This window comes from Simochromis diagramma, unplaced genomic scaffold (genome assembly GCF_900408965.1).
Source record: "Simochromis diagramma unplaced genomic scaffold, fSimDia1.1 OVJJ01000596.1, whole genome shotgun sequence".
Classification (NCBI taxonomy): domain Eukaryota; kingdom Metazoa; phylum Chordata; class Actinopteri; order Cichliformes; family Cichlidae; genus Simochromis; species Simochromis diagramma.
This window is the reverse complement of record NW_024387245.1, coordinates 13994449-14021343: the sequence shown is the minus strand read 5'-3', so window position 1 is coordinate 14021343 and position 26895 is coordinate 13994449. Positions and strand designations below refer to the sequence as shown.

At 39.0% G+C, this 26895-nt stretch overlaps 1 protein-coding gene across 1 annotated transcript in view; it reads left to right on the top strand.

Moving 5' to 3' along the window:
• Positions 1-25742, top strand: part of trabd2a (TraB domain containing 2A) — a 62193-nt gene extending 36451 nt beyond the window's left edge. The window contains exons 5-7 of the mRNA XM_040000392.1: positions 16457-16547; positions 18959-19231; positions 21533-25742. Coding sequence (XP_039856326.1) covers positions 16457-16547; positions 18959-19231; positions 21533-21740 — 572 coding nt within the window. The 3' untranslated portion in view covers positions 21741-25742. The remainder of the gene's footprint in view (positions 1-16456; positions 16548-18958; positions 19232-21532) is intronic.
• Positions 25743-26895: the final 1153 nt, after the last annotated feature.

The window sequence follows — 26895 nt, the reverse complement described above, 5'->3', positions numbered from 1 at the left end:
CTGAGCCTGTCAAGTCCTTCTTTTGACCCATTTTGCCAAAGGAAAGGAAGTTGCCTAATAATTCTGCACTCCCTGTATATAAAACAGGTCTGCGGCTCCGAACCCTAAAGGCATAAAACCGTAAAGAGACCTCTGGCTAATACATCGGGTTCCGTGTCGGGCTCGTAGCCGAAAACTAGCTTTACTTTGTTGTCTGGGTCAACTTTGTATATATATATTATATATTTACATGCTTCCATCTCCCGTTTCTGGTCGGTGACATCTCTTACTTTTTGACTCTCTTTCTCGCTCCCTCGCTCACAGACACATAACGGGTATGGCAGTCCATTCTCCCTGCAGCACGGACTACACTGCCCATGAGGCTACATTCTTTAGGGCTATGCCTGTAACACTCTGCCTATTGCCTTCATATTAAATAATTTTTGTGAATAATTTTTTAAAATACTTCTTCACGTCATTATGCGAGCCGCAAGTAGAGGTGACATGGGCCGCGAGATTGAGACACAGACATGAGAGCCTCTTAATGCGTGTGTTGTTTGGGTTTCCACCGCCGTGTAATCCATTCATTTCAACAAAGTAACTGTATTCTGAATACCACCTTTTAAAACGGTAACTGTAACGGAATACAATTACTCATATTTTGTATTTTAAATACGTAACTGCGGTACATGTATTCAGTTACTCCCCAACACTGCCTGTACATTACGGTTAGATTAATGGTTTGTGCAAACAACACAATAACAAATGATTTTTTTTATTGTAAGTCCTGAATTAACCACATTTATAATTCAAATTTAAATAGTCTTTATAATAATGTTCTTGTTCATAGTTTTTGTTAATAACATAAAAAAATTATGTTTATGGTAAATGTGTCACTTGCAGGAATAATACACTAATATTATTTTCTTGCACGTCTTTTTTTTTTCATTTCCCGACTTCTGGTGTCAGATGTGTAACCTAAAAGCTGCTTCCGCTATCAAATATGGAAGCAAGAGTCAGGAAGGCATATGTCTAAACTGTATTAAAATTATGGACGTAACTTCTAGGTCAAAAGTGAAGGCTAAGTGATTCCTGCTAATGACCAACAGGGGGTAACTCCACTGGGTGCAAAATGAAGTCTGTTTTATTTTTAGTAATCTTTTGGAAAATGCTACATTGGCTTCGATGTAGCAAAACTCATAGGAGACATATTAATTTGGGTCTAATTTGATTTGAAAAGATGGCAAAAACTCACAGCTCAGGCTTCAGTCACACAGACCTTGAGACAGGTAGAGGACACCCTGGCAACCTGTTAGCGAAAAAAAATGTATTACCCAACTGGTTGGTAAGTGTTTGCTGGAGGTTGCTGGCTATTGCTGGCATGTAGCACCAAAAACCTCTGTGTGATGGTTTTGATTATGTTGTCATGGTTGCTCACAGTTAGAATCAAAGTTGCTTGCCAACTACTAGCCGAGCTGCAGTGAAACTACTGCAACACAAACGAGAAATGGAGAATCTTCACCTTCAAAGTAAAAGTTGTTCCCTTGCAGCTGCAACCAAGATGTTTCAAAACGTGCACCTTTTACTTTTAAAGCAAATGGTGTCTGTTTCCTTCATTCATTGTTTTATAAGTCAGAATCTTCCATGCAAGCTACAGTGACAGCAGCAACCTGCCAGCAACCAAGCATTTGCCAGCAGGGTTTTGGTGCAGCACCATATGTCTTTTGGTGACCTATTTCATTTTGAGATTGCCAGCAACCACTTTCCAACCAGTCTGGGGAACACAGATGTTTTCTTAGCAACCAGATGTTACCAGGGTTCACTGATTGATCTCTAGGTCTAACTGGAGTTTTAAGTTTCACAGACAGCCAGCAACCACTCACCAACCAGTCGAGGAATACAAACTTTTCCCTAGAAACAAGGGGTTGCCAAGGAGTTGCCAGCTGGTTTCTAGGTCTGCGGACTGGGACCTTAAGGCTTCACAATGGGACTTAACTAACCAATGGGTGATGTCACAGTGGCTTTCTCAATTTTTATCTGCAGTCTGTGGGATTAAGTAAGAGTTCAAACACATACCAGAGCTGACAGAGTAACCGAGCGAGGAGGAGAGTAGATCAACGAGGCACTCAGAGAGGTTACCTTTGCTCATGGCTGAACAAGGGAGCTGTACCTTACTAATTTAATTCAATTTATTTGGGACAGTGCATGTTAATGAACATACATGTAAAAAAAATGTCTAACTGATGATATTTCTCTGACCGCTTATTGCTGAAAGATTATTTCTGCTCAAGAAATGTAGGTCACTCTAGCTTTTACTATTTGGGGGAGGCCTTATGCTTAGGGGATTCTTTTCTGTAACATTAGGACCTGACACTGTGGGTGATCTTGGAACCTCTGCCTATGCAACTTCTATTTACATCTGCAGAAGTATGAAGGTTAGGCATACTGAAGCTGGGGAGTAGAAATCACCTTATCTGGAAAGAAGAGTAAACACAGACAAACTCTGAAGCGAGGGGCCGTCCTCTAACTCCCTGTGAGAGTATAGCCTACGGAACTGGACGACCTAGCCTGCCCTAACATGTGCTCATCTTTTTTTGTAGAAATACTTGATTGATGTCATTTCCATAACAAATGCATTTTTATTTTGTGTTTTACATCTGTGTCCTCTCAAAGATTATTTCTGCAAGAGGAGAACTTGGTCTTACAATGTTCCCACAATACTGTTTGTGCAAAGAAGCAAGGAAGTTAATGAACTACTGTTTTAGTTGAACAGAGTACAAATAGTCATTAGCTTCATTAGAGTCCTAAAATGAATGACTTGATAAATGAGTGAGTTTCATGTGTCCTAAATTATAAGCATTAGGAAAATGAAGGTGCTGTCCTCCTGCTAAAGATGCAGAAAGAACAAAATAATCAGCTTAAGATGGTATGGTTTTAATTAACATGTGCTGAAATTACCCTTTTGTGGGTCATAACTTCTGTTTGGCATTTAAAAAGATCTGGAGTGAATGAGAGGTTTTAATCAGAAAAACATAATTTTTAGGTTTTGCCCAAGCTGCTTCAGATGTTTTAGCTGCTGCAGAAGTTAAACGTGGGTATGTTTTCTTATGAAGCTAAAATCAGAAAGCTGGAGGATGTAGGCTCACAGTTCAATGCAGGTCAAAATCTTTTTAAATAGGTAGTAAAGGATAAAACAAGAGTGAATAGAGACAGAGGACGAACAACTGGGAAACTGTCTGAAAAAAGTGCTTTTGAATTTGTCAAAAAAAGGAGAAAAAGAAAAGTGATTGTGTTGTAAAGGCAACACGGCAGTCACAAACGTCCGGGGAGACTTTAAAATACTCTGTCCCGTGGATCTGCTTCTAGTTATAACACAGACCTAAAGCAAAGACAATATGCAGGCCTCGTGGACAACTGCTACAGCTCTTGCAGATTACTCAAACTAAATGGGCACAAAATTGCACTCCAAGCCACATGTTTTAGATGGAAGTCCTGTGAGAAAACGTCTGAGAAAAATGACGATATGGAATTCTTTTTAAAAAGTGAGAGGGCATCCGAATCCCCTTGGTATATTTTTTTCTGTGCTCAAACGGTTGAAAACCTGAGCAGAGACTCACAGCAGGATTGCAGAGGTTTGTGTGTGTGCGTGTCTTGTTTTTGTTTGAGAGGAAGTGGTTTTTGAGGCTACAGTATGCAACCTCCAGGAATACATTCTGGTGGCAGAGTGTAACATAACTGGCCATGTTGTGTAGACAGTTTTTCATTCTTTGCTGTAAAAAAACAACAACTGATAACTTTTGACAGTCTTTAAAACTTTCTGGCTTTTCTGGATTCAGTATAACGGTCATCAAAGTCTGCAGTACGTGTTGCTCACACAGAACAAAGCTTTGTGTCTTTGCTGACAAGTACACTCGTCTACCTTTTTATTAGCTTCCAGTGTCCTGACCATGAGATTGTGAACCACTGGTCAAACAGACCCAGAAGAAAGGATAATAATAATTACATACTCATACTCACTCATTTACCTGCTTATTAAATATCTCAAAATCTCAAATATCTAATCAGCCAGTCACATGGCTGCAACTTAACTATATGTACATGCCTAAATACATTTGCATGTGGTTTCAGCCAGTTCAGCGTCAGAATTGTTTAGCGTCAGAATTTGGGAAGAATTTAAGTGACTTTGAACATGGAATGATAGTTGGTGCCAGATAGGCTGATCTGAGTATTTTAGAAACTGCTGATCTCTAGGGTTTACAGAGAATGATCTGAAAAAGAGAACATGCCCAGTTGATGCCAATACAAAAATGCCTGTTGTATGCCTTGTTGCAACCAAGGTATGCAGAAGCGTATCTCTGAACACAACACATCGAACCTTGAAGGACGATGCCACTCCTTTCAGCTAAAAACAGAAAAGTGAGGCCATAATTTCAACAGGCTCACCAAAGTTGGATAACAAAAGAATGGAAAGCTGATGCCTGGCCTGATGAGTCTCAATTTCTGCAGCAACAGTAGGGTGGAAGAGTGGCTCCATCCAGCCAGTGGTGGTGGTGTAATGGTGTGGTGCATGCCTACCATGCACGTCCCTTTGGGACCACAGTGTATCCATCTCCTGATTGGTTGCTTTCTACAGGATAATGCACCTTGTCATCTCAAATCATCTCAAACTGTGACAACTCATGACAAAGAGTTCACTGTACTCAAATGGCCTCCACAGACATCAGTCTAAATCAGGGGTGTCCAACTCCAGGCCTCAAGGGCCGGTGTCCTGCAGGTTTTAGATCTCACCCTGGGTCAACAAACCTGATTCAAATGATTAGTTCATTACCAGCCTCTGGAGAACTTCAAGACATGTTGAGGAGGAAATTTAGCCATTTAAATCAGCTGTGTTGGATCACGGACACATCTAAAACCTGCAGGACACCGGCCTTCGAGGCCTGACGTTGGACACCCCTGGTCTACATCCAACATATCACCTTTGCAGTGTGGTAGAACAGCAGATTTATATTATGACTGTACAGCTGATGAATCTGCAGCAACTTTCTGATGCTGTCATTTCAATACGGACCCAAATCTGTGAGGAATGTGTACAGCACCTTGTTCAGTCTATACCATGAAGAATTAGGAGAGTTCTGAAGAGAAAAGTTGGCCTAACCTAATACTAGCTAGGTGAACCTGGTGAGTATGTAAGCTTGTATAATATTGAAGTTGCAATGCTAATTTAAACTAGGCATCTTTTACAAAGCCTGTTTCTTTTTCTCAAAAGAATATATCTGCATATATCAAATTGCCTTCTCTTTCTTTATATAAATGTCTTCATTGTGCATACATTTTTCATCTGTATCACTTTACCGTTTCAAAAAGTCTCTACCATGCAGCTGAAGAAACAATTAAATTTAACATGAAATCCAAAGACTGTATATCAGTAAGAGAGCGTTCTCAGTCACGGGTATTCAAACACAACGGTTTTTTTTCTCCTTCTTGGCGCTTGAGACGCTGAACTGGATATAAGCACTGGAAAGTGACGAGTACAGTTTTTTAGGAGCTTTACTTTGATATTTCCACTTTATGCTATTTACGTCTACTTCATTCAGTTCCAGGCTGTAGGTGGACAGGTGGCCCAGCACCATCCCCTATTAAATATTCTCTGAAACTTTATTTGTAAAATGAGACATTCAGTGGTAGGGACTTTCAGAATTGGCATTGCTCCGGTTTATTTTGTCAGAACTGCTCGCTTGTAAAGAATTTTCCAACTTTGATCACTTTTTCACAGTGAATGAGCCGGTGTGTACTCAAGTACCTTAATGTCTTGGCAGAAGGAGCTAAAAATGAGGACTGCGCTGAGCGAGAGAGTGTAGACTATTGCAGCCTGACAGATGTAATCCCTAACACGGCTCCAAAGTGCTGTGTGCCACCACAAATTTTCAAGTGAGGGTTTATTTAAAAAACAACCTCACACCACATACCTCTTATGTGCCCTGTTTTTCATTTAGGCTCAGCATAAATTTAAAGCTGCAGTTGCTCAGCACAACCTTAAAAACTTCTTGCAGACCCTTGAGCGGTTATCACACTAATTATAAGCATGGTTCATGTTAAAAAAACACAAAAAAATGCACAAAGCAAGACAAAGTAATTAAATGACAAACGCATTTAATGATCCGTCTTCATCAATTCTGCAAGTGCGAACAAAGTTGCAGCAAATTTGCACTAAGCAATGCAACTCCATGTACTTTCTCTCACATTCTCCCAAATAACATCCACATTAAAGAGACCATTATTCCGAAACACTTGTCTGGGACAGAGACGGCGCTCATTAAATAACAAATTGGTGGTAACAAACAGTGTCAGATGAGATGAAGGCAATGTAATCGATTTCCTCTGAAGCACCTAAAACTTTTCTGATCCAAATTATGTGAACGAGGAGTTCACGTCTAGTTGTAATGTCTTCTCAAATTCACATTTCCTAATCTCCGTTTTCCCTAGTTTAGCTTGAGCTCAAGATATTTGGTTAATTGTTTGAAAACCACCACCAAGCTAACACCGCGCTTCGAACTGTCTTGTCCCCACTCATTTATTCAGGTTTGTGGTAGTAAGCCGACTTTGCATGGGCACAGCTTCAAGATACAGTCTACAGAATCTCAATAGTTTGTTTTAGCTGTAAAACTGTGGCCTTAAAGGATGCTCTTGTCCTCTGCTATCACAGTCTGGCATCTGAAGTCTTGACATTCCTGTATTGCTTTGCAATCTGTTTTTCTTTTGTAAGAAGGATAAATCTGCTCTTTTGTTTCTGCTTCTGTCTTGAATTGCCTTGTTTTCTGTCTGCATTTATGTCTAGCCTCTTTGTTTTCCCTTCCCTGTGTGTCTCGTTTTTTCTTTGTCATCTCTACTTCAACAGCTGTGTCTGTTTACATAATCCTGATTGCTATCAGTTTGATTGTAAATTGTTTTATTTCACTGAATTAAGCCTATTAGTGAACTGTCTGTCACACAGTAACATGCCTGAGAGAAGTACAAGGAGAAATGTTTTGGTATTGGTGGAGATGTTAGCATTCTTTGGCCTAACTCTATAAAGGTACGTGGTGTGTGGCTTTCTCTTGTGTATGATCAGTCTTTCAAATTCTTACAGCCGTATCACAACCATCGTTTATCACAGCTTTCTCTTATCACTGGCATCTCCCTTTCAAAACCACATCCTGGAGGAGTTTGAATGGACGAGGTCTGATTGTAATGATGTAATATGCTGTCGAGTCTGACTAAAACAACACATGGAGCTCTACTGCTGTCCTCTGTGCTGGACTGCTCTGATGCTATAGAGTCCACCATTTTTAAAGTCTTTGTGGTAAGTTATGTTTTTGAAGGACCTGCAAGAGATAAAACTGTTCTGAGTTACAATGTAATATAATCTACAGTTAGAAAGTTGATGTACTCCAATAAAAGGCTTGAGACTTGGGTGGAGACTAAATCCGCTGGCTTATATGCACACCCGTTTAACCAAAGCTGTCTTGGTTTTGGCGTTCTCTCTTATGCTTTCACGAAAAGAGTACCCTTATCCTGCAGGGGGTTTGGATCAAAATGACAACACATATTTGCATGTAACATCATGCCAAATTTATTCCAGGCAATGACATTGACATTAAAAAAAGTTTTTTTCCATGACTCATCCAATGGTAAAAAAAATCACGGTGCCCACAAGGATATGAATAATGTTAACATTAAGAGTTTCAGCGCCACAAGCTGGCTGCGTGAGATAATCTAGTGTATGCCTCTGATACAGGATTATTTGGGCTATGATTTTAGACCATGGTGGCATCATAACATATCTTGCATAATAGCATTTTTGTAGATAGAAATTAAATGTCAAAAACTATAAAGTGAATATATATAAAGTGAAATACTTTAGCATTTTATAGTTCATGTTTAAAAAATCAAATGTTTTAGCCCATTAGCAGGTGGTTGCTAAGCTGCATGCTAAAGTCATGCATCACGAAAAGTACCTTGGATATAAATTGCATTCTACTTGTTGTGAAATTAAAATGATTTGATGGTTTTATATGTGTATAATATGTGCATAATTGGTACAAATTGGTCATCTGTAGACGGTTGCTTGGCAATATTTTGGTTGTTTATCTTTTGAATGTATAAGAGGAGTTGTGACTTTGTGCGTTGTAGGAAGATTATGAAAGTTTCATGTATGTAGAACAACAGCTGTTGCTGTGCAATCACACTGTGGTATTCAGATTAAACACTCAGTGGTTATTTCATGTATTTCCATTCTGTCACCTTCAACAGCAGTGTTATCAGTGTAGCTCTAGTACCAACTATTTGTTGTACGCCAATTGTTAATTTTTTCCTTAAAATAGAAAGAAAAAAGTCGTGAAGCCTGCTTTGAAATCAGTGAAACAAACCATTCACAAAAAAGAAATCCAGTATTTTCAGCTGTATCCAATGAAATGTTTTATCATAGAATAATAAAGTGAAGATTGATAGACTGTATTACAAGGCACTGTGTGTAATTACTCTTAACTAGCTTGACAGTGTTTAATCATCATGCCTGTGGTTTGATATTACTTCCAACGGTGTCCTGTTCTTTTCAACCAAATTGCATGTGACTGATAATTGATGAGGTTTCAGTTTAATACAAGGAGGAACTGACTGTCCATCAAGGACATGCAAATCTATGACTTAACCAGAGATTAAAAAAGTGCAGTGTAAGCAGAGCCCGTATTTCCAGACACTTGATATGTGTGTTAATACTGAGCTGGCATTGTTTGAAAAACACCAGGATGGCTGTGTGATTTCTATGTGAGTTGATAACCAGTCATTTTCTTGTCATTTGCCTTTGACATGACTGTTGCCTCCATGGATGGCTAAGTCTCCTTGACAGTTGAAGGCACTGAGGTTTTGCTCAACTTTTAGCAGCTCAAAGAGCCAAAACTGTGATTTTCCAGTAAAATCTTTGGCAGGTTAGTACTTCCGACGTCCTAGAGATGTCAGATCATGAAATTCAGTTTGTTATTTTAATAGTCTGAATCTCTCTGTTTTTATAGCTCTCTTTGTCTCTGTGCTGTAATTTATGCACAGTTGATGGTCAGGAAACCGCTGTAGCGTCAAATATCTGAACAAGAATAGAAAAACTGAAAATGACCATTTGAGCCAAAGATTGTGGCTCTACGTCTTGGCCAATAATAGTATCTTCCCGAAAGAAGCAAACCAAACGGTCTACACATCAGATATCTTATTGTCATCGTCTTCAGTAAAAGGCTTTATTCAGTGCTCAGTGGTCATGATTATGGGCTGCTGGGTCCAGCTGACTAGCAAGGAACATGTGTACATAAACGGAAAGAAAAGGCTATGTAGGGCAGAGTGTCCTCAGTGGTGCCTATACATGTAGAGTTTGTTTATCCAGCATGCTGTAATGTTATGAGAACTGCTGCTTCAGCCTTAGTTACAAGTTGTAATGTAAATATTGATGTGTATGGAAAAGGAACAGTATTTAAAGCTTACCATATGTTCTAATAATTTGACACACTGATTCTGAAAACTGGATAAGCGTTTAAGGACAAATACTGCTGTGGTCCTTTTCTGTTAGAGTTAGCAAAAATGTATTTTGTTCATGTTACAGACAAATATTCACATTTAGCACTTAAAGTCATGTGAAAAGGTCCTGTGGACTGCAGACTCTAGCATGTAGAACCTAGCTTGTAACTAGCTAGTAGCACCACCTTTAGCAGCAACAACAAAGTAATAATTTTTTTTGTATGGCTTTCTAAGTCTTTCACATGGTTGTGGAAGAATTTTGACCACTGTTCTTTGATTCAGTTCCTTAAAGGTTGCAGATATTTCTTTACATATCCCTCTCTCAAGGTCCTGCCACCAGATATGGGCAGTAACGCGTTACTGTAATCTGATTACTTTTTTAAAGTAACGAGTAAAGTAAGGGATGACTGTCGCAAAAACGGTAATTCGATTACCGTTACTTTCCCGTAGGAACTCTGCGTTACTAAAACCGTGAGTTTTTGCGAGAATGTCTCATGACAATGACATAAGCGAGTGCGACGTTTGTGACAACAGCTGTGTGCAGATCAACAATGGATAATATATCGAGTGCGGGAGAGAGTATGAGCGTGCAGCGTTTAAAGCGTGGAAGTACTGACCTTACTTTGAGTTTGATTCCATAAAAAGTGACAAAAACATTAGTGTCCATTGTGCATGGGAAGAAAACTTCTTTTTACACCGGACCCCCCCTAAACAAGCTCCGAGTGCGCTATGACGTAATGGGAAATTCACAGAGAAACTCGTGGATTCTTCCACTGACCGCTGCGGCACACCTGCACCAGGGTAAACCTCCGCCTACCGCAGTCCTGCTTTACAGGTGAAAATAGAGCAACAGGACCGCTGAGTCTTTGACTTTATTTATTTTCTGCTGTGTTTTACTTGCATCTATTTGAAAGACTGAGTGTAAACACAAAAAAAAAAAAATTTTATTTTATGTGCTGGAATGTGCAGAAAATAGGCTTAAATGTTAAACTAATTTCTTCAAGTCAGAGAATGGTGCATATAATTTAATTTTTACTTGATGCATAAAGTTAAAGGATTAAAACTAATAAAACAAGTTTAAAAAAAGAGACTTTTCCATTTGATTACATTTTGTATGATGGATTATGTAGAAAAAGTAGAATTGGGCTGAAAATCGCTTTATCACCTATTCAGGTTGTAAATCGTGTTTTTAAAAAGTAACTAAGTAACTAAGTAATTAATTACTTTTGAAAATAAGTAATCAGTAAAGTAATGGGATTACTTTTTTGGGGAAGTAATCAGTATTTAGTTAATGATTACTTTTTTCAAGTAACTTAACCAACACTGCCTGCCACAGGACTCACAGTCTCACTTTGATTGGGTCATTGCAACAAACCTGATTTGTTTTGCCAGTGTTTGTTCTGTAGATTTGCTGGTGTGCTTGGTATCTGCTATATCACCAAATGTTGACCATTCTTTAGCTGTTAGATAGATTGCCTTGCAATTAGCCTTTAGCTCTAGACTCCGGGCCCTGTGGTTGCAAAACAAGCTAAAATCGTTACCAGAAGTTTGGTTGTTTGTTCATTTGCAACTTTGCAATTCCTAAGCTGTCATGTTCTTTTTTTTGAGAAGAGTCTTTCCCCTGGCAACCATGCCAAACGAGGCATATCTGTTCAGTGTTTTTTCTTAGTGTTTTGGCATGCTGAGAAACAGCTCCCGGTTTATTCGCAGCTTCTTTGAGCATTGCACGTTATGATGTTAGTGATGAATTTGCAGGGAAGACTGTGGCATTATGTGGCCTCACGTTAACCTGTTATGTTAACACACATGCTCCAGACCACCAAACTGCCAAAACTATTGTTTATACAGAGATGCTCACACTTGCTGATGATCGGTTAATCGTGTGCATTTGATTAGCAGCATCTGCTTACCCCCTTGATTCCTATGGAAGCTTTAAGGGTGTACTTAGTATTTCACAGGACTATATAGAGTTACTTTCCTGGTTTTATAGTGTCAACTGAACAAATTAGAGCCTGAATGGCAGAATGACAAATGAGCAGTGATATTTACAGCACACAGAATGGAGGCTAACTGGCTTACAGAAACCAGACAAGAAAATGACTGGACTAGAGCAATGATGTCGGCATTGAGTTTGACAGTGTGGGAAAGTGGATGTAAGAACTACAGGGAGTGCAGAATTATTAGGCAAGTTGTATTTTTGAGGAATAATGTTATTATTGAACAACAACCATGTTCTCAATGAACCCAAAAAACTCATTAATATCAAAGCTGAATGTGTTTGGAAGTAGTTTTTAGTTTGTTTTTAGTTTTAGCTATTTTAGGGGGATATCTGTGTGTGCAGGTGACTATTACTGTGCATAATTATTAGGCATCTTAACAAAAAACAAATATATACCCATTTCAATTATTTATTTTTACCAGTGAAACCAATATAACATCTCCACATTCACAAATATACATTTCTGACATTCAAAAACAAAACAAAAACAAATCAGCGACCAATATAGCCACCTTTCTTTGCAAGGACACTCAAAAGCCTGCCATCCATGGATTCTGTCAGTGTTTTGATCTGTTCACCATCAACATTGCGTGCAGCAGCAACCACAGCCTCCCAGACACTGTTCAGGGAGGTGTACTGTTTTCCCTCCTTGTAAATCTCACATTTGATGATGGACCACAGGTTCTCAATGGGGTTCAGATCAGGTGAACAAGGAGGCCATGTCATTAGTTTTTCTTCTTTTATACCCTTTCTTGCCAGCCACGCTGTGGAGTACTTGGACGCGTGTGATGGAGCATTGTCCTGCATGAAAATCATGTTTTTCTTGAAGGATGCAGACTTCTTCCTGTACCACTGCTTGAAGAAGGTGTCTTCCAGAAACTGGCAGTAGGACTGGGAGTTGAGCTTGACTCCATCCTCAACCCGAAAAGGCCCCACAAGCTCATCTTTGATGATACCAGCCCAAACCAGTACTCCACCTCCACCTTGCTGGCGTCTGAGTCGGACTGGAGCTCTCTGCCCTTTACCAATCCAGCCACGGGCCCATCCATCTGGCCCATCAAGACTCACTCTCATTTCATCAGTCCATAAAACCTTAGGAAAATCAGTCTTGAGATATTTCTTGGCCCAGTCTTGACGTTTCAGCTTGTGTGTCTTGTTCAGTGGTGGTCGTCTTTCAGCCTTTCTTACCTTGGCCATGTCTCTGAGTATTGCACACCTTGTGCTTTTGGGCACTCCAGTGATGTTGCAGCTCTGAAATATGGCCAACTGGTGGCAAGTGGCATCTTGGCAGTTGCACGCTTGACTTTTCTCAGTTCATGGGCAGTTATTTTGCGCCTTGGTTTTTCCACACGCTTCTTGCGACCCTGTTGACTATTTTGAATGAAACGCTTGATTGTTCGATGATCACGCTTCAGAAGCTTTGCAATTTTGAGACTGCTGCATCCCTCTGCAAGATATCTCACTATTTTTGGCTTTTCTGAGCCTGTCAAGTCCTTCTTTTGACCCATTTTGCCAAAGGAAAGGAAGTTGCCTAATAATTCTGCACACCTGATATAGGGTGTTGATGTCATTAGACCACACCCCTTCTCATTACAGAGATGCACATCACCTAATATGCTTAATTGGTAGTAGGCTTTCGAGCCTATACAGCTTGGAGTAAGACAACATGCATGAAGAGGATGATGTGGACAAAATACTCATTTGCCTAATAATTCTGCACTCCCTGTAGACTAGCCGCTGATGTATCCATCTTTCCAGCAAAAGTCTTTGCAACAATGCAAATGACTACCTTGTAACAGCTTTCAGACACAATGTTTAAAGAGTGTTTTGAAAGATTTTAGTTTTTATGTTTATTGTTAGACTCTGCTAGTAGAAGATTATAAAAGATGTCACTTTTATATAACCATAACATGAACTGGTCCATGGTACTCCAACTCAGAGGTCCATTCATGTATGCATGTAGCTCCACGAAGGAAGTTAGCTGTGAATGAAAGCTTTCAGGTCACAGGTCTTTATCTGTACCATCTCCCCCCTCTTAGTGGTACAAAATAAACCATACAGTGAATATATTGTGCAATAGGACACAAAGTAAAAGCCATTTTCATAAATGTAAAATGTATGAAATTGGTCTAAATGAGTAATCAGTGAAAATATGTCAGATGTCACACATGTTATTCTAGAAGTGTGCTCTTAAAACTGTGGCGTGGGCTGTATGCTGGGCGGCAGCCTGCAGCTCTGTTTTGAATGGGACCCTATAAATATAAACTACTGCTTATGTACCCAACCCAAAACAACACGTAACAACACCTTAACTTAGAAAACTCTAAACTTAATTAGTAATGAGAAACATGGTGAGTCAGTAGACTCCAACATTTCCAACTTTTATAACTATGGTACAAAGATATGTTTGTTTTGATTTAGCTTGAGACAACCAGGAGTTAAACTGTGCTGGAGGCAGCCGTAGTGGAGCTCTGCTTGTTGATACCTTTAGATATTATCTCTCACGTATGCAGTAGAACACTGCCTTCCTTTTTTCTGTCCATCCACCCATTTCCATTTTCTTAACCACTTATCCAATTCAGGATCACTGGGGGGCTGGAGCCTATCCCAGGAGTCACAGGGCGAGAGCAGGGTACATTATGCAGGGCACTGGTAACTTTAGTAATTTTTTATCCATACAAATTACACATACTAAGAAGAATTTGCTTTCACTGAAGAATCATATTTTATGGTATATGCTTACATCTGGGTGTGGCCTTGTATATGTTTTGTTAAGTTCGTGTAGGCTAACTTTTTCTATTAAATTAGTGAAAATATTGCTTCATCTTATCATCAAAAGGCACAGAGTGTACTAAAATGAAATGTATCCAAAAGTAAGAATCTTAGATTTTATTTATCTTAATTAAAATAAATATAATTAATGAGCAATGTTGTTACTCTGGACAATTCACATTAATATAACACAAATGAAACTAGTATCTACAAAAGAAACAGCCTATAAGGTTAAAGCCAGTGGCCAAATGTTACAGCATACACAGGCCATATTTCAACAAAATCCAGGCCTAACACATAATTTTCTTTTCCCACTTTATACCTTTTTCCTGGGGCATCAATCATTTTTAATCAAAGATGTCTACATTTTGTTTTTGTTTGTAATTTCATGAGTTGGGCGCACCATTAGAGTGCAAGTTTCCCATGTTTCATGCTAAATGGAACACTTATAAAATGGTCTTTGTGTGAAGGGTTTGCTGCATGGCATCCAAAAAAACGCCTAAAATAAAAATGTCCCTCTGAAACAAGCATGTGAAAGTTTAAAGTCTCACCACTTGTGTTTTCTATTATATTGATTAAGCATGCCCTAAAATCTGCTTTAAAGCATTGGTTACATGTTGATAAGATAGCTTGTTATTAAAAAAAATATTTATTATTTAAAGCACACAAATGTCACTTTCTATTTTATTTTCTTGTGCCACAGGATTTAAAAAAAAACTTTTTTAAACTCAGGAATAAACGAACTCTACTTTTTTTTTCATCTTGTCAAACATGCTCTCACTCCCCGTGAACACACTGGCCTTTGGGGACATGACAGAATTGATGGCTTACCTCCTTAGCGCTTGCGTGTGTGTACGTATGTGTGTCAATTGTGCTCCTTTGAAGTTCTGAAGTCCGCCCACCTCTCTATGGCTCTATATTGTGCTCAACAGCTCCATTTATCCCACCTTAATCCCCTGACTTAAACTTGCATAAATCACGCTGAGTTGTTTCTAAACCTGGGCAAGCTGGAAAACAGTGTCTCTGTCTCTGTTTCGTTCTGGTTCAGCTCTCATTGTGAGTTTAAGGGCTTCTGGATATTTAGCCGACCATGCTAATGATTACTGGACAAGTACAAAAAATGTCTTTTTATGTGGCAACTGCGTTTTTTCTCCTACACATTTTAGCAAACCTGAATTAGGTAAATGTGCCTTAAGACAGAGAAAACATAAGATATGAAAGCATAATTAATGGTATTTTTTACTGTTTATACATTAGAAATATACAGTTAGCTTGTAGCGTAGGAAAAAGAAAAGGCTTTAGAAGAAAATAGGGTTCATGGGATCAAAAAGACTTCTTCTAAGACTAAACTCACAAAATTGTTTTACTCTAGCAGATCATATGCAAACATTGTAGAAGTCCCTTCTCTGGCCTTTTTCTATGGCTGGGACATAATGTGACATTGTTTTAACCAGCATTCAGTCCAAGTCTCTGGGCAGCATCACGACACCCATAGTGCATCTAAGCTAACCTCTCTCTATCGATGGCTCTAGGCCAGATTAAAGTGCTGGGGCTCATTGTTTACACAGCTCTGTGGTGCCACGGCTGAGCAGGCCCAAACAATGGACCCCTGCTCCCTTTTGTCAGAGTGAGAGGAAGAATGGAGACCTCTTGACATGGCAACCTGAAGCCTCAATGCCCCTACTTCACCTAGCTGAGAGGGTCACAACGAGAATGAGAGGGGAAAAAAGGAGAAGAGGGGAAGTTGGAGATAAGAAAGAATGAGAGCAGAGAGAAGAAAATGGAAAGGGAAGAAAAGAGATATAATATGGAGGGTAGAAGATTAATTAAGAATGGAGGAAGAAAGCTCGAAGTAAAGGACGTGGAAGAGGAATGGGAAAAGGAGAGGCAATGACAAGTGGATAGGAGATGCAGAGAAAAGCAACACTGAACTTACTTATGTAGGAATCATAAGTTTTGTAATGATGACAGAAGCAGATATATAAATGTATGCGTAATATTTTGATTGGTGCTATCAGGCTTGCTTTTTGTTTTACTCTTAAGTTAAACGAGAAAGAGAACTAACAGAGCTGGTGCTGTCCTGACAATGTTCCGCTTATTTTAGTTTGAGATAGCTCATCGTCTCCTTTCAGAACAGCAAATTCATCATTTTCTACTTATTGGTTGCAGGTCACTTTCTGGGTAACAACACAGTTATTGACGTGCTTCGTCGCCAGGGATATGAGGTGGAGCACACACCTGCTGGGCAACCCATAAACCGGTGAGTTTGCTTCAGTCTAATCATCATCATAATGCTGCTATATGTTTAACGGGACTGGACCGTAAGACATCCACGGCTTTTAGATGCAGTTTCTCATATACTATATGGTGTTTTCGGTAACATCTCCCCGCCTGTGTGCTTTTTGCAAGTCTTCTCTTGTTTCAGCTTAGATTGTACTGGAAGATAAGTGTCACAAATTCCCCGCTGGCCACCAATGAAGTGGTGTTGAAAAGGCCAACTTAAGTAGGGTTCTCACCTCCTGCTGTGAAGCATGTAGTGCAGTCTACCTTGGCACACTGAGGGTGGTAATCTCGCTTTAAATCTGTGTTCTTGTTCCTGTGTCTGAGTGAATGAATAGGTAATTCTACTTTCTCACACACAGCCCCCGTGTTTGATACGGTATTATGAGCCTGAGATGAACCCACATCTTAGAATAGAATAGAATAGAATTCAACTTTATTGTCATTGCACATGCACAGGTACAGGGCAACGAAATGCAGTTTGCATCCATCCAGAAGTGCTTTGGTGATATAGATATATTACAATATATATTAGCAATAATATAGATATGTAAGTATATTACAGAAATGGGTCTATTATGGTATGTTATAATGTACACGGTATGAAGTATGTTGTGAATATTCTATAACTATAAGTATGTACAGGCTGTAGTGAGTACAAGCTATGTACAGGATATGAACAGGATATAAATATGAAAAACTATACAGAATATGAAATAAATAACTTTACAGAATCTGAGATATACAGCTATACAGAAATGGGAACTATGCAAGTTGTAAACAGTTGTAGGATTAAAGATTATCGAATGTACAGAATGATTATTTACACAGAGCTATACAGTAGTGCAGTTAAGATAAGTGAGGGTGTAGATAGTTTCTACAGAGGCTGTATAAAGTGCTAGTGGTTGTGAGTGGTGGTTCAGTCCATGTTATTATTGTGTGTTTGAGGGTACAGTTGTCCATTGTGGGTGTGTGTATGTTCAGTCCATGAGTTACCGTGGGTCCATTCAGCCTTCACAGCTGTGGGGAAGAAGGTACCTGGTGGTCTTAGTGATCTGCCTGTTCATAGACTACCTTGATGTTGTCTTGAGAGAACAGACAGCCTTCATTATATCCATGTATAACAATTTATTATTCGACTTCTCATTAATATATCTGACATCACAGTTGTTCAGAGGTCTAAGTGCATTTACTCTCTTTGTTACCAGTATTGGTTTATTCATGGTGATTAACGTGTCTTGAAAGGAAAACTAGTGTCAAATAGTATCAAAAAGAAGAGTTTAGGTTTTTCTGTCATGCTTCCCAACTTGTAATTTGTTCTTCCACAAAAAGAAGCTATGTTAACTATTAGACTGTATTTAGTTTTTTGTCCTTCCATTGCATCCTGAATGGAGAAAGAATGGAGACCCGTTTATAATAATATATAATATTAATAATTAATAATACTTTTTTCTCGACTTCGCTTTGCTCTTGATTTGAAAGTGTATTTCTCCTGCTTGTTTCACTGCCATTTACTTATTATGATCAAATATTCACTTTAAACTGTCATGTTAATATTTTATTGGCAGGCTCTTTAACAGGACTGTCAGGTGGAATAAACTCCTGGCCTGCATAAAAACACTCTAACCTGCTTTCAGCACTTTGCTACTTTTGCTCAGCATTTTCTCTGCACTTGTAGACTCTCTCACGAGACTATAGTGCCATGTTTCAGTGACCTCACAGGAAAATGTGATATTTATTTTGCCTGTAACAGCAAAACAGACCTTGTCCTTACATTCTTTGGTGTCCATGGCAATATCCTTGGACAAGGCACAGAGGCTGTAAGATGTGCTCAGTTTGTTTCATCTGCATCTTCTTTGGTGCATTATGAAAGTTCCATTTATGGTAAAGCCCTCCAGACAATCATATGCAGGGTGAAATGTGGGGAGGCTGCAGTGTGAAGTGTGAAACCAACACTGGCTTCATCGCCAGTATAGTCCAGCATCACCTTCGTATCCATGATCATTGTTAATTGGAGCTCATATAGTTCACCACACTTGATGAGTTCTTCAACAATGATCTCTTTTTGTCCCACGTGATTTGATTCAAACAGCCCCAAAAATGTGTTTTCAGCATAAAGATTTCAAGTTTTTGCTTTTGCTTAGGACAGGCAAACATCATCTTATAATCTTCATATGGTTGCTTGCCTTGTATCCCCAGTTTTCTGCTTCTGATCACCTAGGCAGGGTAACTACTCTTCTTCTTTTGCAGACAGGCTTGGCACCATCGTTGGCAGGATTAAAGATGATTAAAGACTAAAGTTGATGATTTTATTATAAAAGTGACATGCAACGAACCCCTTTTCTCTTTCTTTCTAAAGCATCTTACCCTACTGTAATGTGCATCCTCTAGGCGATCATCATCTGGACCCGTCTCACCAGAGCTGGAGGACCATTACGATGAGTCGCCTCAGCTGGAACCTTTCTTGCACGAGCTTCCTCACAAAGAGGAGGGTCAGGGGCATACTCTGGAGGAGGATCTGTTACCCCACATGCTTCTGCCACCAGATAGCCTGGAGGTTCTGGAGAAATCTGAGAGAAAAATGCTAAAGAAAAAGAGGAGGAATAAGCAGAAGAAACAGCGGCACAGGCATTTTAATGACCTCTGGGTTCGGATAGAGGAGAGGTAAGATGAAAGAAAGAGGGGTAAAGAGGTGAAGGTCTTTCTTCTCTATATATGGGTTATCAATGACTAGAGATGAAAGGCCACAGGTGAAATGAGAGTATGATAGCAAGAGCTCAGAAACAAGCCAGAGAGGATGTAAGGGGAAATGTGTAACTCACACTTGTATATAGAATAAAACTGACACTTCCTGGTGCAGTGCTGCAGGCTCAAACAGCCACCATATCACATCACCATGCACTTCATGCAGTTTGCATAAACTTCAGCACATACACATATGTGCCCTGCAGTGGTATATGAGTCCTGACTAGTTCCAAGCTAGTGTAGGTGTCTTGGTTATGAAAAGAGCGACCTGGGAATTCCTGCTAAGTATCGGGATTTGGTCTCACAGTAGCTCCAGGCAGGAACTCACAGGACAACACGATAAGATCACCTTTCAGACAAAGAAGAATCTTTTGCACAAGGTGTGGTCTGCCATGTGGAAACATCCCTGCATTTTTTGCAATGGCAAAACACAGTTTTGTCATTGGGTTGGAAGCAGTAACGCTAATATGAACTTCAACACATAAACTTAGTCCTAATCTATTCAGTCACACCTTTGGGGAATTTAAATTTTCCATGGCCTTGCCCAAATTTGGGTTGCAAGAGAAAAGACAAAAGGACAACATGTGATCTTGACACAAAACAGAGAAATTTTATCTTAATTGAAACAGAGAATGGGTGAACAGCTAACATTAGCGTTATTCAGATGCAGATCTGGACTTAAGAAGTTGTTGCAGGCTGCAGTTTGTAAAACTGAACTTGTGCTACCAGTAATTTTTATTTCAATATGCAGTATGCACCAGTCCAAATTAGTGATGGAAAGAAAAAGCTAAACAAATAGTGTCACTTCTTCATGTGAACAGAGGAGGTTTGTGAACATTTGTGTACATTATTTCTGAAGAAGTGTTTTCTCTAAATCCGCAAGATCCTGTATTTTGAGCAGAAATGAAACTGACTCTTTGTGCATGGACGTTACAATGTTATGCACGTTCTTGTATATTTTAATGTCTAAAAAGGTGGCTGAGTAAGAGAAAGTAAGGCAATTTGAGAAAAAGAAGCAACTCCAGTCTCACAGTTCTCTGTTGTGTGGCCATGGTATGTCACACCTGGTTTCTTTGCGCCTCTTAAGGCCTTTTCACACAAACTAAAGTTAATTTCTCTAAAACTATGCCCCTTGAGTATTTGGCTGAATGCAAATAAGTATGAAGAGTAATGTAAATTTGGGGCAAAGTGGCATTATGTTAGGAGTGTTTCTTTTTAATAAAAATGGAAATGCTATGATGTCTGTGTGGTTTTGACCACCTCAAAGCAGTCATTGCCTCACAGACACTTCAGTCTGTGTAATTTGGGGGTGAAGGAAGAGTGACAAAGGGCATAATAGCTTTAAGGTTTATTGGCAGTTGGTCATGTGACGATCAGTGATTTGAGCACCCAGAAATTCTGTCAGAGAACGTTTCCTTTGTGGCTTTCATCATCATTAATGTTTCCATTGTTGACTTTCTGCAGTCTGCATATTTTCTCTGGCAATTTTTGACAATGTGTGGATGTGGAGAGAGGCTGGTTTTCCTGCTGATCCTGCCACAATTTCCCCTACAGTACCAAAGAATTGTACAGTGCAGAAACAAAACAAAATGCTTTTTGTTTAAAAAAAAAAAAAAGTAAAAGTCTGGAATTAATAAGACCCTACCCAGTCTGTAGTGACTCTAAATTGCAAAATGGGAGCCAGTGCCTGTAGAAAAATTATGGTGTAGTTTACTAATTGCAGCATACAGAGTTTTAAAGCCTCTGAAATTAAGATCTGATGTTGTTTTGTTTTTCCTGTAATAAAAAGAGTGAAAAAAATCAATGAATGTAAGCAAACGTTAATGTCACAGCAGTGAAGATGGGTTCATTGTGAAAGCCATCATTCAGTTAACCCTTTAAAGGCTAAACCATGATGTAGTTGACAGAAATTATATTATTTTGCATTAATGAGTGTTAATTTGTGTCAGTGTGCAATGCGCAGCATCATTGTGCAACCAATTGCTTTTTCAGTTGGGGAGCGCCTGGGGGGGGGGGAGTATTACCCACACTAATACTCATTCCCTTTGCCCACAAACCAGTGAAAGAAATGCAAATAAAGAATGAATGCAGGATCCTCGTTAATTATACCAATTAAAATCATTCTGTTTTGTGTTCATCATTTAGGACCCATCATTCAATTGAGAAATATTATAAATCTTCATTATTAAATCCATGTTTTTGCCTCTTTTCTCTCTACAGCTCTGTGGTGCAGTCCCCGCCTCCCCCAATGGTTCGCATCATCAATGGCTACATCACGGTGCAGCCGCCTGACAGAATCCAAAGCCAGTACAACTATCATCGTGTTCCTTCAGCAGCACCAGCGCCTTCGATCTTCTCGTTGTCTTTACTGAGCTTCCACCTCACACTACCTATAGTGATCTCACAGATATGGACTGTGGCCCTCTAGTAAAATGGTTATAAGGACTCTAAATAAAACTGGTACACGTACGCGGTTTCAAATGTACTGCTCTTAAAAAAAAGTCTGGTCTAGCTGTTCACTCCATGGATGTTTGGGCACAGAAAGTTTGCTATGTTGGAAGTGAACTGGAAAGGCGTGGCAGTAGGGCTCATCTCTTTACAGATTGGGCTTTGATGTGCATGCGAGTTCATATAACTTGAAACATAAAGGTCTGTGTTTCACTTAATTTACACAGAGTGAGCACAGAGTATGCAGTAGGGAAAACAAGAAGCTCAAACTGAGGTAGTGTTATCACTAATTACACAACTCATCAGTGCCTTGCTGGGTTACACAGTTATAGTAGACAGCTATTAGTTGCTCTGAAAATTTGAGAAATCACTTAAGTAATTTTACTTAAGTAATTTTTCAGCTTAAATATTTTCTCCAACAGCAACTGGGACCACATGTCCTTTGAGTATCTCTGTGAGAGTACGTGGGCGTGGGACAAACAACGTCTATCGGCTCTTAAACCCACTGGGCTTGCAAACACAAGTGCTCAGACTTTAATTTATTCTTCTATTTTAGAAGAATCTGATTTGATTACATAAAAACCTGCTGCGGGGAGAAAATTGTACATACGCCTTTTGAATATTATAGAAGTATTTTAGAATTATTAAAAAAATTAAGATTATCAGAAGCATTGTTGTTTATAATGGAAAAGTATAAATAGATATGCAGTATATTTTCAAAACAAAATCAGGAACTAACCACCATAGCCCCATGTCATGTGTCTCACTGAAATTACATTTTTGAAAGGGACAGGTGATTGTATTGTACTTTATTAGTGTTATCGACTGCTTTGATGTATATGTTTGCTGAAAGAATTTATGTGGATGTGTCTGGGCGTGTGTGCGCGCGTGTGTTTTAAATAGCATTCATTCATTTTTTATTTATTTAAAACTGTAGTGTTGCTGTTAGCCATGTGAAACATTCCCTGTGGCTTTTGTTTTTATATATTTCATCTCACCATGATGCCAAAATGACTTGTTTTTCAAATGTTCTTTCAGTGTAATTTCAAATGCATATCATGGCAATAATAATTAAACTGACTACATGAGCAGACCGCGTAGTGCTTTACGACCTTCACATTTCATTTATGGCACGAGATAGCAACAATAAAATATTTATCTGGATGTAAAATTGGTCTTCGATGCTCGTTCTTCGCTGTGAAGCAAATCAGTGGAAAGTCAGGGGAGAGAAATTTTTACAGCAAAATAACCAGTGTTATATTAAGTATAGATCAAATTATTTTATGTACCTTAAAGGTGTTACTCAAACGAACAGCTTCCCAACACTTAAAACCTTTTGGATTCCTTCAAAAATCTTTTTATTTAACGGTCAACAGGTTTACGCTCCAGTCCCATTATCATGTGTATAACCCTCAGTTCCAACAGGCAGCTGTTTTCAGTGATCAAGATCACATAAGCGCTTCCTGTATGACCTGCCCAGCACCAGCACAGTGAAAACTCCGCTGAGTATAGAGGACCATTTAGCAGCTAAATTGCGCATATCTGTTTCTAGTTGTTGTTTTTCATCAGAGATGTATGAATATTAATGTTAATGCTGTGTGCCCCATGTCTGCTGGATGTACAAATAGCCATCTGTTAGCTAACATGTTTTTTAGGTCCATCAGCTTTAGGTACAGCAGTATCAACTGAACAAAGGAGTGGGCACACACACGTACACATGCTGCCCTCCTGATGGGTTCATGGCATGTTTATGTGATGTTAATGGGATAAAACAGCTATTAGAAGTTGTTTGACGTGTGCATGTGGTCTGTCACAAACAAGACAGCTGCTCTGCTGGCAAATATCTTTCCTTCGAGACACAAACAGGAAACCGGAGCAAACTGGCTCTTTAGATGTACAGGAAATGAGAGATAATTGATTTGTTACATTAACAGGAAACGCTGAGTGACTTGTTAGTTTGTGCTTTTATTTAGGAGTGGCTATGTGCTTGATGTGCTGACATGCATGAGCAAAATTAGGGCAGTGATTCTGAGTTATTCTAAGTGTTATATTGGGTAACAACAAGTACAGTACAGCCCATGGAATATGCTAACTTTATCTGATGCTTTCTGATTGTTAAAGACAAATTTATGTTTGTTTTTATTTAAAAAGCAAAAAAGTAAGATGCATGGAAAAAGTAAATCACATCCTTACAGCTTTTCACACATTTGTGCATGTCTTGCACTAAAAATACTTTAGTAAATCATCACTCTGTAAGTGATATCAGCTACAGGGTTGAATTCAAACTGCTGTTTTTTTCAGGACTGGCTCCACCAGCATCGGTGTGCTGGAAGAAGAAGGTGAAGACATGGCATCTGAAAGTTACTCCTTTACACACGTAGTCAAAGAGAACTCAGACAATTACATTTATGTGAGGCGGGCTAGACAGCTACAGTTTGCCAGTGAACATACAGGCAAAGTCTACAGGTTTAGTGCGGATCCATACTGATTATGGTTTCTCATTTATAAATGTGGCTTATGCACAAAAAGAAGGCAATGCACAAATCTAAGTCTGTTGAAAGAGGGGAACCTGTAGATACAGGTGTTAAAGGAATGAACTGAAGCCAGATTGGAGATATTAAATTCAAGAAATCATTATTACACCCACATAAATTCAGCAGTGTGAGTAACCCATACATATGAGCCAAATCAAATCTTCAGTTCCACTCGTTATTTTGAACTTTCCTCATCACATTTTTTATACCCAAAGTGTAGAGGAGAGAAAAAAGACTGTATCCTACAGACACACATTGTGGCACTTACAGCAGCATCACAGGATGATGACAGGATGCAGCAGGTGACAGGAAAGGCAGCCGTGGGTGTCACTTATAAGTCTGTGCATAATGTGTATTTTTGTCTTACTGTCTGGAGACAATGTGATGGCTCTTACACACTTTGTCTTCTTACCAGGAATATCAGCACCATCACAACCTTTTAAAAGATAAAACATTTCCATCCATCGCTACATTTTCTTTTACTTACCCAATTCAGGGTTTTGGGGACTGGAGCCTGTCTCATGGCAAGAGGTGGGGTACACTCTGAACAACTTGCCAGTCTCTTGCAGGTCTCACACAGACACACACTCACTCACTCGCTTTCAGTACTTACAGATATTGTAGACTCATCGCTTAAAACGTGGATGTCTTTGGACTGTTGGAGGAGATCACATAGGCTCCATGCTGGGTTCAAATCTTGGACCTTGTTACTGTGAGGTGATAGTGCTGTTATGCTGCTATACTACAGTATAGCAGCAATATATAATAGCTGTAATAGCATCATAACAGCTATTATGTAAATTTCCAGTTAGGAAACAAGGCCAGCAGACAGATCTCCCAAAATTATTATTACACTACATATTATCATTCCAAGCACAGCATACATAGCTACTTTCAGATGTGCTCTTACTGACAAGAGCAGCACACAGCAGGTAGCTCGACATGTTTGACTGGCAGATTTTTGATTTATTCATTTCTTGCCTTTTCTGTCTTTTTTCCTCACTCCAATTTCCTCTTATGTGCTCGTGCAGATTTTTTTTGCATGGATCGTACACACTCTCTCATAAAGGAGACTGCAGGCTTTTTCGGGACAGACAAATCACTGAATCACTGATTGAATTATAAATCTTATATTGGATCAGCAAATGCTAAAAAATAACATGAAGGTGTCCAAAGGCTGAACTTGTTCCATTTGGGTATCTGAAGCTCAGTTAAAAAACAACCAAGGAATAGCTTAGAAGACGAATAAAGTCATGTAGCAGAGTAATCACAGCTGAGATTTGAATCCCATTGAAATGTTGTTGGCAGCATTTGAGATCTTGCACTGAAGGAATTTAACATGGAAAAGTAGTGAACATTTTCAGAGGCTATATCAGAGACTGCTATGCAATTATGCAAAATGGCTGCAACGAGCTATTTTAGCTCAAAGAGCTAATATTAACTTCTGAGGCTAAGAGGGCACTTCCTTTTCACAGAGAAGAATTATACTTCAGCTTCAACTTCTGTTCACTAAAAGCCTGAAACAGACATTTCTCTGTGTGTCATTGTTCAGCCTTTATCTGCTTTGTTTGTCCAAATAGGTCAAAAGGCCAAGAATAACAGAATGCAGGGATATAATATTTAGCTCAGAGGGCTTTTTAAATTCTTATTCTATAAACAATTTAGGCCTACTTCTGACTTTTTTGCTGATCAGGTCAGGTCATTAATCTTTTTTTTTTTTTTAAACTTAAAGAAAATGAACCCCAGACTTTTGCCACTGACCTTATGCGAGAATGTGGAACTGAACACTGCTACCTTTCATGGCGTGATGCGTGTTTGGAGAAATGTAGAGAGAAAAAGCAGACTGATTGTATAACTAAAGTCATAACTGGAGCCACTGCAAAAGCTCAAAAACATTAACCTTACATCATGTTGATGTGCGACTCCAAACGACATTTGTCTTGTGCTCCGTGTAACACAAAACTTTAAAAACAACAGACCTTGTAAGTCACTCAGTCATTACATAAAAGAACAAACAAATAGGTGCGGGTCACTCTGCTAATTGCCTCCCTTTGAGTGCTTTTGCTGACAGATGTTACAGCTCATTTACTATTAAAAACACTGTATAATGAATGGTGTGAATTACATAAGTCAAACTGTGGACCATATGAGTGAACTAGTGTCAAGGTAAAATCAATTCAAGACTTTAAACCAAGACGAGAATCCGCTTATACACACATCAAGTGGCAGTTTCTTTCATTTCAGTTTAATTTTTTCTTACATGTTTTAGTTCCCTTCTCATTTCAAGACTTTAACCAAGAATTAATACAAGCATGCAAAGGCTATTTGATAACAGCTGAACCAAATACCAAACTCAAGAATTCAATACTGCACATCACGACGAGTTGAATTAGAATAGCATTTCGTCTAGAGTTGGTAATTATAGTGCAATAGATATGCATGTAACATGTGGCAAATGCAAAGCATTACCTGCAACGTGAATATGAGGAATTTGTTCATTCCGATCTTTTTTAACATATGATTCTGAACATGTTTGGGGGATTTTTGATCTAATTATACCCTTATTTATCACTATATGAAGCAATATCCTCTTGCCAAACA